This window comes from Tribolium madens, unplaced genomic scaffold (genome assembly GCF_015345945.1).
Source record: "Tribolium madens isolate multiple individuals breed KSU strain unplaced genomic scaffold, Tmad_KSU_1.1 Scaffold_3;HRSCAF=73;Tcas5.2_LG2, whole genome shotgun sequence".
NCBI classification, from domain to species: domain Eukaryota; kingdom Metazoa; phylum Arthropoda; class Insecta; order Coleoptera; family Tenebrionidae; genus Tribolium; species Tribolium madens.
Window position 1 is genome coordinate 1,985,812 of NW_025401006.1, and position 12,272 is coordinate 1,998,083.

General features: G+C 30.2%; 2 protein-coding genes across 2 annotated transcripts; both read right to left on the reverse strand.

Moving 5' to 3' along the window:
* Positions 1-287: 287 nt before the first annotated feature.
* On the reverse strand, positions 288-1,650 carry LOC123008150. Its single transcript, XM_044403793.1, has 3 exons — positions 1,520-1,650; positions 674-856; positions 288-625 (listed from the first exon to the last, which is right to left on the reverse strand). Exons 1-3 carry the CDS (start codon positions 1,644-1,646, stop codon positions 288-290), a joined length of 648 nt encoding a protein of 215 aa, XP_044259728.1. The 5' UTR covers positions 1,647-1,650.
* Positions 1,651-8,647: 6,997 nt separating this feature from the next.
* Positions 8,648-10,466, reverse strand: LOC123006965 (major facilitator superfamily domain-containing protein 6-A-like). Its single transcript, XM_044401935.1, has 6 exons — positions 10,347-10,466; positions 9,726-10,301; positions 9,360-9,675; positions 9,198-9,310; positions 8,900-9,145; positions 8,648-8,854 (listed from the first exon to the last, which is right to left on the reverse strand). The coding sequence occupies exons 1-6, from the start codon at positions 10,402-10,404 to the stop codon at positions 8,685-8,687; spliced, it is 1,479 nt and encodes a 492-aa protein (XP_044257870.1). The 5' UTR covers positions 10,405-10,466; the 3' UTR covers positions 8,648-8,684.
* Positions 10,467-12,272: the final 1,806 nt, after the last annotated feature.

Consider the following 12,272-nt stretch of genomic DNA (forward strand, 5'->3'; position numbering starts at 1 on the left):
AATACACCATAACAAAAATATAGAGTATTTTACTGGACATTATTTCAAATAAATGCTTGTTGCCTTTATAATTTTTTACATTTTTATTGAGGAAAAAGATAACATTTTGTCAGGTACCTGCTTAAAAACCATCAACTCAAATTGTGTCTAGTTTCTGTTTTGTTTAATTTAATAATAATAATAAACTTTGTTAATATCATTATGTAAAAACTGTGCATCTTTATGTAATACAAAAAATTAATAAATAATAAAATCACAGATGACAGTTCTTTTTCTGATTCACAAAATCACGAGCCACAAATTTGCGTATCTCTTGAAGCAATTTCTAACGTTTTCTTCTCCAGAAGCAGTTGTCTCAAAGACGACGTTTCCTCCCTTAAAGTTAACACCTGTGCTCTCAAAATCGCATTTTCATGCTCTAAAATAGTGGCCCTTAGTGCAATTTGATCTTCTCTCATTTTTCTCGCATCTCTGGATTTCTTCGCTGCTTGATTATTGCGACGTCTTCGTTCGAAATATTTTTCATCTTTTTGTTCTTCCGGAATTGGTTTCTTCTCTCCTCTTTGTCGCCGAAAGTTTGAAGAATATAACGACGAACACGGAGATGTTACATTGACACGAGTATCTAAATATTGAAATGACAATTTTTTTACAATTACAATCTGAGACTTACTTATTAATTGCTCATTTTGTAAACCATGTTGAAGATGGTGAGGGTAACCGAAAAGAGGTGGTGATACCAGGGATTTTCTTGGTAAATTTAAGAAATATTTTTCGTTATCTTTGCATGAAATGTTTTCTGGGAGAGAAGATTCAAGGGGAATTCTTTGAATAGGTGCTGTTTTGGCGTGAATTTCTGAAATGTAAATCACAGTTTTTCTGGAAATAAGAATATGATAAGGGTTGTAAGGTATAAGATAGGTGTTGCGTGTTGTTGTAAGGCGTGATCATCATTTCATGTTAATGCTATTCCTAGAAATTGTTTCTGAAGTAAATTAATGCGGTCAGATAAAACATGCATAAATTGTCAGACTTAAAAATTCTAACATCACGGTAATTTTAGAAATAAATTAATTTTTTTGTACCTAATTAAATGACATGTAAATTGAATAGAAACCACAAAACAGACTACCAAAAGTACATAAAGCATACAATTGTCAATCTTAGAAAAAAAATCAGCAAAACTTGAAACTTAAATTTTAAAATAAAAAATTATTTTTTCAGATGGCAAAAAATATTTTCGAAGAAGTAGACGTAGAATGTGATAAAAAACTGTACTTAAAAAAATATTATAGATCAAATCGCACATAAGTGGTATAATCTTTGTTTTTAAGTAAATTTGTTGATTGATAAAACAATTTTTTTATAATCTAATAACACAAACTTAAAATATTGTGATAATTTTTTCAGATACAAAAAAAAAAATTGAATAAATAAACGTTGATTTTTATCATTCAATAATATTTTGAGACTTGGAAAATATTTTTTTTTATTTTCTTGAAGATATGTTTTTACAAACCTGATGGTGCTTGTGGTGTTAAAAAATAATTGCATCTCCTCAGCAAGCTGTAGGCAGAGAAGGCCGAGACTGGCAAGAGGCCGTTCCCGGCGCCTCCACCAAAATCGTAGTGAACATTTTGATCCATTCTTAAAAAATCACAGACACTACATTACTTAATTTTTTGATTCATTATCATAGTTCCATTTGTTGTTGAAGCCGCAAAAGTCTAAATAAACACTGCCAATAGTCGGGGCACGTGATAATTTGATCCCAATGGTCTCATATTACGATAACATAACGTTGCTATGAATTTATTATGAAAAATGTGGGCGTCAGCGTCGAGAACACCCCGCCTTTTCCGACTTGCGCGAAAGTTGAGAAAATTTATTGGTCAATCGGACCTTTCCAACAAGTATGTTTGCGAAGACCTGAAACAATAAGCTTTCTAAACTCCACCCTAACACGTTCTGGAGTGAAAGTCATGAAAAACGTTCGTTAATTATTAAACGAGTTCGACGATAATATGACCAAATGTATGACTGCAATACAGTAACCATTATTTTCCATCGTTCGAAAGCGATATACACGCATTAACCGGCTTCTATTATGCATGAATTACTTTATTTTTAATTTCGTTGTATCTTGTTATAACTTATTATTTATGCTCATAATATGCTAACTCGTTATGGGTAATGAATCCTGACGATTTGTTCCATGGGGCATTTTAAAGTTGAGGACGTTATTACAATCGATAAAGACTAATGACATGTTGGTTTTAATTTGTTAATTATTCACATAAATTTACTAGCCAGTGTGTTATCTTTTATAAAGTACTTTTATTTCAAAACTGGATTATCTCTATAACTTTTAATTTTGAATAAATACTTATTACAAAAAACACGTCGATTAGGATCGCGAAGGAACAGTTCAAAACCAATAACATATATATACTCGATTTTATATTAATGTGCATCGAAGTAGTCGTTGAAAGGGATCATTTTAAGTTGACAACCATGCAAAAATTCAAACAATCCTAACCTCAATTTTCAATAAAAATAATTTTTTCTACATAAATGTGTCTCCAGGTAGCAAAAATAATTAAAATTAACAACGTAATTAATATAGGATAGCAAAAATAAAGATTTTTGTCATCATTGATGAGATTAAATTTGTTCTGAATGACATTAATGACACTTTTTGTGTGAATCAGCTTTTAAGTTAAAGATGCATTTAGACTTGTACAACCTGCTTGATGCACATTAATACTTTTATATGAAAGGTACTAGGTACTTTTAGTTATTATTATTAACACTATTTGAATGTTGAAAAAATTTTATGTACCCGTAGTTTTTATTTATTTACATTTTATGTAAGTAAAAAAATTAAGTTAAAGATAAGGGTTGAGTAAAGGTAGCTAGCGATTAGGAAACGAAACCTAAACTATAATTAATGTTTTTCTAATTCATAAATGAATCTCCAGATTCCAGATTCAGTTTTAAAATCTTTTTTGGCAAGGTATCAAAATTAGAAAAAAATGTTGGTTCTTAATAATTTTTGTTCGAGAAGTGCGAATATGGAATACGTAACATGTATAAAAAAATCATTCAGTTTAAAAGCAACATCTACTACCCAAAAATTTAAAGAACAAAATTTCAAAAAAATAGGTATTACTATGATGTATGTATTTGAAACTTCAATCTTTCAGTTCTCTGCTTGGAGAATATTAATAATTTTACATGCTTGAAATTTTTAACAAAAAGCTAATAAGGAAATAGTATATTATGTTATTAAGAGTAAAAGTTATATTTTATGTGGCGAAGCTGAACGTTTATTTAATTCAGCTGAGCCACATAAACTTTTATTCCAAGTAATATATACTATTTTTTCCACAAACGTATGCAAATCGAGAGTAAAGAGCAACACTATAATTAACAAGTAAATGAACAAAATAATCAAAACGCTTTGCAAGTAATAAAATCTTAACAAACTTCACGCGTCAGTATCGGAATTTGAGACAGTCAAACATGTCTATTAATTTAACTAGTGCAGGTAGTACTAAATGTCGAATGCTCATGATCTACAATGTACCTCTCCAGAAATTGCTGAAGCAGCAAAAGAGACAAGTAAGATACAACACTGGCAAATGTCAATAATGTTATGGTAACAGTAAAAACGCAAAAATAGAATTTATACTTTTGCTTGTGACATTTAGTCATAAAAGTGGTTATTTTTGTGCAGATAAATGTATTTTTTATCATATGCATTTTTGAAACAGTTTTGAACTTGTTCATAAGCCTAGCTTCCAAAAGATTAAAACTTAAAGCTATCTTTCTAAGAAAATTGGTTGTGCAGATGTATTATCTGCTTTTTTTTATTTTTTGGAGCAAAAAATACAAAATAAGTTAAAACTAATGTAAAAAACACCGAATTTGATTGATGATTGATTGATGCTTTTGTAGTTTTTAGTTAGTAGAAATTTAGTTAGGAGAATATTATTTTTAGAATTATTTTTACTACTTTTAATGTTTTTTTTTTGTTCTTGTTTTAGTTATTATTATTTATAGCTATCTCATACTAAAAATAATAATAAAGTAAGATTAACGAAAGAATAATTTATTATTTATTCTAGATTCTATACGTATAGCTATACAGGTGCGCCAGAACTCGGGCGCCAGAGAAAAATGCCATATAAGGTAAGCTACCAGGAACATGGAAAAAATGTTAATAAAATTATAAAAATTTCGAAGGTATGAGGGTTTAAAGTTTGCACTTTGACTCTCTTTATTTCTGTTGAAAAAATAATTTTCCAAGATTTTTTGCAATAGGCTATTAAAAAAAAACAAGGAAACTGTTTTCTAAATTGTAACTCTGTTCAATGTTATTTGTGGCTTTTATTGGTAAAATTTTTGTCCCTTTATTAAAAACACATACAAGATCATCAGTATCATTAAATAGATATAAAAAAATGTCAAATGTCAAAAACTAAATGTCAAAATTTTTTGACAGAGAATTTTTTAAACATTTTTTTCATGTTCCTGGTATCTTACCTTACTTGAAAATTTTCTCTGGGACGCGAGTTCTGGCGCACCCTGTATATTTATTAAAATAAATTTCCGATAGTCAATAAATAAAATTAATATTTAGATATACCGTATGATCAATTTAATTCGGAGTCACAGTCGACTTTGAGAAACAAAAGATTGTACACTTTAAAATATAATAAAGTTTTAATTGACATATCACAATTATATTATACAGAGTGTGTCTTATAAACTTAAGGAATGATGATAGCTCGGTTTACTGGTAGACATCGACTTATTCCTAATTTGACACTCGATAGTCACAATGAAAAAAATGTTATTAAGTTATGATCAATAATGAGTAAAATGCAAAATAAGTTAAATAATGTTTTTTTTCTTTACGAAAATAATTCGATAAATTTGCAAAAATGAAAACAGTATTTTTCGAAACAAAAAAGAAAAAAAATCGAAAAAATGAAAAACTCTGTTTACTTGTCATTGTGCAAGAACTATAATTCCCTAAGTTTGTCCATATAAGTTAAGACTCACCCTGTATTTTGACAAATTGTGCGGTTTAAATTTTTATGAATCAATCAAAGACTCGAGTTTTGTCGACAGCGACCCAAAATTTATTTCATGATATGACATAAATGAATTTATTGTAGATTTACGTAATTATTTAGCTACAGATAGGTAACTAGAACTTTGTTTACACAATTTTGTAAAAAAAAAATATTGACTTGAAATTTCAAAACCCTAATCACAAAAAAATCTAATTATTGGATTTTTTAGTAATAATAAAACTACATTCTTTATTTAAAGGGCAATGTCCGTATGAATTGCACAATACAGGGTGCGCCAGAACTCGCGACCCAGAGAAAATTTTCAAGTAAGGTAAGATACCAGGAACATGAAAAAAATTTTGACATTTATTTTTTGACATTTGACATTTTTTATATATCTATTGAATAATACTGATTATCTTGTATATGTTTTTTTACAATCATTTAGTAAAGGGACAAAAATTTTGCCAATAAAAGCCACAAATAATATTGAACAGAGTTACAATTTAGGATACAGCTTCCTTGTTTCCTCTTTTAATAGCCTATAGCAAAAGAACTTGGCAAAATTTTTTTCTAACAGAAATAAATAGTCAAAGTGCAAACTTTAAACATAACTTCGAAATTTTTATAGATAAAATTTTTTTAACATTTTTTCCATGTTCCTGGTATCTTACCTTATATGGCATTTTTCTCTGGGGCGCGAGTTCTGGCGCACTCTGTATATGTATATATAAAGAGGCTTGTCCTGACTGACCTATCAACCCACAGCCTAAACCGCTGGAAACAGAAATTTCAAATTTTTGCAGTAGATACCTTTTATAACGTAGGCATCCAATAAGAAAGGATCTTTGGAAAATCAACCCCTAAGGGGGTTAAATGAGGTGGTGAATTCGAAGTTTTAAAGCTATAGCTATGAAAATTGGTATTTAGGCTTTCGGTTAAAAATAAAGAAATACGTATTTTACCATTTTTGGAAATTTCACCCCCAAGGGGGTTGAACAAGGGTAATAGTTCGTAAAATATTTGTATTTTTTTTTAAAGTTAAATTTATGAAAATTGGTATTTGGGCTCTCAGTTAAAAACAAAGAAACACGTGTTTTAGGATTTCGGAAAATTTCATCCCCAAAGGGGTCAAACAAGGGATGAAAATTTGTATAAATATTTATGTTTTCGTCATTTTTGAAGTTATATTTATGAAAATTGGGATTTGGGCTTTCGGTTAAAAATGAAGAAACACGTGTTTTAGGATTTCTGAAAATTCCACCCTCTAGGGGGTTAAACAGGGATGACAGTTTGTTTTAAAATATGTCATTTATAAAGTTAAATCCTTGAAAATTTGTATTTAGGCTTTCGATTAAAAATCAAGTAATAAGTGTTTCAGGATTTTTGGAAATTTCACCCTCAAGGGGGTTGAACAAGGGTAAAACTTCGTAAAATATCCGTTTTTTTTTTAAGTTAAATCTATGAAAATTGGTATTTGGGTGTTCAGTTAAAAACAAAATAGCACATGTTTCAAGATTTTGGAAAATTCTATCCCTAAGGGGGTCAAATAAGGGATGAAAGTTTGTATCAAAATTTGTCATTGTTAAGTAATATCCATGAAATAAGACTTAAAATTTTACGGTTTTTAAATAAGTTATAAAAGACGGACTCTTTATTTTTACTACGAAGTTCATAATAAATTATGTGTTGCTATATTTTGTTAGTAAGTTTCTTAGCCCTTCTGCGTTTTGAAATAGTTGTGGATGTCAAACTACCACGCGAGCGAAGCCGCGGGCAACAGCTAGTATTTTATAAACATATCGACATATTTTGTACACCATTTAATAAAAGTTTTTTTATTTAGTTTTTCGATTAGACTGTTTATTTTGAACATATTCACTTTTAAAATTAAACATTACAAAATGAAAAAATGTAACTTAATTGTTAGTTAGATTCTGGTCAAAAAATAATGCTAATTAATAAATTACGAATAAAAATAATAACCCTATTAATCATTATTTAGATTTGTTCTTTATAACTGCAACAATTTTTGAGTCAATACATCGTTTTTTAATTTTTGTAAATATTCTTTTTATAAAACATAGTCCTCGTTGTTATTATTGACAGAATAAGTTTGTTTTATTGATGATGTTTGGTCATTTTGTAATAAGCAATGTCGATTACAGTAAATTTAAAGGCAAAGTATAGACAGAAACTAAATAAAATTCGTGATGAGATTTTTATCGCCTTGTGTCCACATGTCCTCTGATGTCAAAGTAAACAAAATGTCACGTTTCCATTATTTAGCCGTTGTGATATATTATGTTGTCTTTACGCAAACGGCATTCTGTAATAATAAAACAAATCTAAACAAACAAAATTCTATTGTCATTACTTTATAATGTCGGCGAGTTCGACAACATATCATGAGATTTCATTAATAAACCAAGGAGATAATTTAAAGGGACTTGAATCAAACATGGAATATTTCCAGTTTTTGTGTGGTATTTCTCTTCAATTACATTGTCGCAGGCCTTTTATCAAAAGGAATATTCAATCTTCAAAATCGTCATGTCGTTTATAAACCATAATTAATGTAATGGTATTTAAAATTCACAGAGGTAAGCGGTTGTAATATTACAGACTGGCATAATTTGTCGGTGGCGTGTGACCGTTTTGATGTCCTACGGTGCTATCGCGTCGAATAATTATTACATCCGGAGTTCGAATCAACCCTAGAATCCCTCAGCCGTGTGATTCCACATGTGGAAACACCATTTGATGATGTCACTAGCGATAATTGATAAAATGGACAGGTGCGGCAACTGTTTGATCGAAAAATTAAAGGGCACACGTTTAAACACTGAGTTTAAATCCAACTTGTTGACTCAAATTACAAAAAACATTACACGAAACGTCTTATACACAAATTTAAAAAAGTTGAATTTTAATTCAAAAAATGAAATTTTTTTGGCGTTTTGTCACAGAGCAATTTATGTATTTCTTGCATAAACGCTTAAATTAGCGCTTCTCGTGAGACGTTCCCGACAGAAAGTCGTCCATAAATATTCAGGAATGAGTGTTTCGTGTCCATTTTCGTTTGTAATTCAACGCCGCTCGGTGTAATGTTTAAAGTTGGGTAAAGTTGTGTAAAGATGGTAGAGCATTAGTCTTTCAGGTGATATTCCAGTCAAATGGTGAGAATGTTCAGGTGTGTGTGCCCCAACTTTGTTATGGAAACAGAATTACCACTGAAATAGTCATTATTAGGGTCATTAGGTATGACCTGGGCGATCTTTACATTCAGGAACGAATTTCACCAACTTGTGCATAGTTAACGCTAATTGCACCGGTTGCAACTTGTAATTACACCAGTCTCGTCTTTTGAAATTACTCAACGTAATTAATAGGGAAAATTGCGGGAAGAAAAAGCCTGATATGTGTGACAGGATTTTTACAACTTGATGCAAAGTCATAAGCCGTGAGACCTTATCGAGCTGTAACAGGTGACGCGGCGACACGTAAGGCTATTGCGTTGCGCTTACTTATTATAAAATCACCCCAAGCCAACGATCAAACGATTTAGACGGGATTTTCTTTATTTATATAAAAAACTCATCAGTCTAGGGTTTCATAATCACGTTTTTTATCACACTTCAATACAGTTTTATGCAACACAAAATGAAGCACTCCACACGTCAGTCCAAACGCCATAAAGGCCACAAAAGTCATTCTTCCTCCCAAAAACCGATAAAGCACACCTCCAAAAACACTCCCCAATGCGTAACCTACAATTTTATTGATAACACAAATCTCGATTTTAATTAACCCACCAGTGCCATCTCCCATTCCTGCGGCAATTCCTTGCATAGTAGCGGACATTCCTACTGGGGCTATTTCGTTAGCATAAGCTGCAATAGTCGTGTAACTTAACGCAAAAGTGGGACCTTGTAAAAATAATTCAATTGGTAAAATCCACCAAGGATTTGTGACTAGAGCTATCAACCCTAATCGTAAAGAGTAATTGAAGAAACATAGAGTGAAACAGTGTACGTGACCTAACCGCTGTAAAATTTTTCCTGAAAATTAAGTTTAAAATTTAGTTGCGTGCAAAAGTAAAATTAATTTAACCTGATATAAAAAAGAATATTACTTCAGCGCCTAAACAACCAGCTGCGAGAATTAAACCTTCCATTAGTTTCACGTTGGGGGTGTGTGTTTCTGTTGATAAATCTTCCAAGTACCTGAAATTTTACTATCCGTAATTGTTTCAATAGAATTAGTGACTTATACCAGAAAAGGAAATAAATTATTACACCATCTAACATTCCGATAAATACAGTAAAAACGATAAAGGTTTTTACATATCGATCAGTAAATAATAATTTCAAGTCTTTGAAAATATTTTTAGGGGCTTCTATCACCGGTAATTTCAATTTGAAACAAACCAATAAATCAAAAATGCAACAAATAAGCATTGTTATGTAAGCTGCAGCATAATTTGTGATACTGTTAGAAAAAAAATCAACAACATATCCTGCTATTAATGCTGTGATTCCAAATCCGATCGAACCCCATAATCGCTGCTTGCCGTAAAGATTCTGATTATCTATAAACAAATCATGAAAATTTGATAATTTGTTCAAACAAATCTCGTACCCACAACATCAAAACAAATTGCGTCGCTGATTGAGTTAACAATATTAAATCCTATTGTCCCCACAGACATGAGCATGATAAAACTCCAAAAGGTGAATAATTCATAAGACCTTTGTTTACTCAAGTTAGAATCTCCAGTACAAATAAAATCACAAGTGAAATTCTCCGACCAAATCAACTCACCAACAGGTAAAAAACAAACTTTAAAAACTTGAGGTTCAATAACACTTGCTGCAAAATTTGTCGGTTTTGTCAAACAACTTGAGTTGCAAAGTACGGAAACCGTAGCGTTGGGACACGAATCCAGATGTGCGTTTTTCGAAAATTGGAAATAGAATGTGACTGGTGTTGGTAAACGAAGAAAGTATAAAGCACCGAAAGAAATAGTCATCAACAGTATCACAAATGTAAAAATAGTTTTCCGTTGATTTCTCCAAACGTCCACGGCCAAGCCAAAAATTGGTTTCGTTATTAAAAATGTGAAAGGCAACATCCCCGTTATTGTGCCCATGACTACCGGAGATATCCCTAAATCCTTTCCAAAAAGCGGCAACTGAGGAAGAATTGGCCCTACAGCTGATGGAAAAATTAACTCGAAAAGTTTTTGATAAATGCACTCACCAGCCATAAAAAAGAAATAATGTAATTTAATCGGCAGTAGTTTAGTGTTTATTTTCATGTTTCCCACCAAAGAACAAGAAAAACCTAGTTTCACTAAAGACAAAACTCATAATAAGACAATGTTAATTTTTCTTAGAGATTATCTTTATCTAGTTTGTGTGTTTATAAGATTTAGCAGGGGTCGCACGTGCTTAAAAATTTTATTTTTCTTCAGACTTATTATTAAACAAACTTTAATTTCTCTTTTATTACATTAAGGTTGTTTTAGCTGATATAAACTGAGTTAAGGACTTTATTCTGGTTCTATATAAAATTATATCCGAAAATCGTGATAACTTTTTACTATCACTGACATTTTTTTAAAAGTAACTTAAAGACAACTTAAAGTATAATTATTGACTACCTGTAACATCACGTAACCTTGACTCACTGTATACAAACAGAAAGAACTCTATGAGCATATCTTTTTTTTCACATTCTCATGCAGGGTCATACAGAATGTGCGGAAAAAAAACGTGGAAAGACTTCAGAGGGTTTTTATGAATCTATATCAACAAATGCTTCCTAAAAGAGTTATAGAGCGATATAAAAAAACGCGTGAGTTGCTTTTTGGAATTATTATAGTCGGTGCACGGTTAAGAAAAACTCGTTTTTCTCGAAAACGGTGTGTCGTACAAAAATAATATAAAAACATTTTTTGAAGAAAATTAGCCAAAACATTCAAATCTGCCAAAAAAAAATTTTCAAAACTAAATTTTACGCTTTAAATACGCTTCCTAATCAAGGTACATAATTTTTGATATCACCAATAGCATTGAATAAGTTATACTATAGAAGTGAAATCCGTGTACATTTTTGCGTGTGCGAAAAGTGGATGCAAGATGTGAGCTTTTGGATGCAACCACCTGGTGTAACTTATTCAACGCCAATAGATGCAACACCAAAAAATTTCGCCATCTTCAGGCGGCTGTAGCTCTCTTAGGAGTTTTTTTCTTATTTTTTTTAACTTAGGGAAACATCTCCACGAAATCTTTAAACGTTTTTTTCAAACTTCCAGCAAGAGTTTACTGTGATAGTTTCAAATAATCAATATGATAAACATATTAGCTTCTAGAAAATGTATTTCTTATTGAAACTTCACTTCTATAAAAAAAAAAATTTGAGGACTTCAAAACTTTTACATTCTTAATACTTCAGATGTATTTTGCTACTACAAATATTATACTTATTATGCAATATTGCAATAAGTTAATTTTTAGAGATTGTAAGAAACAGAAATAATTAATTAAAATAAAACCATACAGTAATGGGTGTAAAGTTTAAGCAGGTTTATTTTTGTAACTAACAATCCTTAAAAACTTAAATTGTGATAGTTTTAAAAAATTATTTAACTTGAAGAGTAATTTTACTTTTAAAAATCTTCAAAAACAGTGTCATCAAATTAAATCTTATATCAATTACTGATTTAATACAAAAATTTTGATAAATGCTTCAAAAAATTAAACATTGAAAACAAAAAAAAAACATTCCAAAAAGTCACTCGTATAAAATTTTGAATGTTCATAAATCAAGAGCAATGTCAAAAATACATACACGGTGAAAATGAAGTATGGAACCAAGCGGTTTTATTTTTAATCATTTGCCTCCGGAAAATAATAATTAATATAAATTAAAGTAATATAAAAAATGTGATCGTAATTTCAGAACGAAATTTTGTTTTGTTTTTGAGTTATGCGATTTTTTTTGTCAAAATTGCAATTTATGTGAAAAAAATTTTTTGAAAAAATTAAAAATAAAGCAGATAGTTGTAATCCTTAGAGTATGGCTTTTATGAGAAAAATGATTTTATAGTGGGTTGCTATTTAAAAAAATTAATTTTTTTGTTGACCTCAAAAATAAAAACAAATTTCGAAAAATTTTATTCTT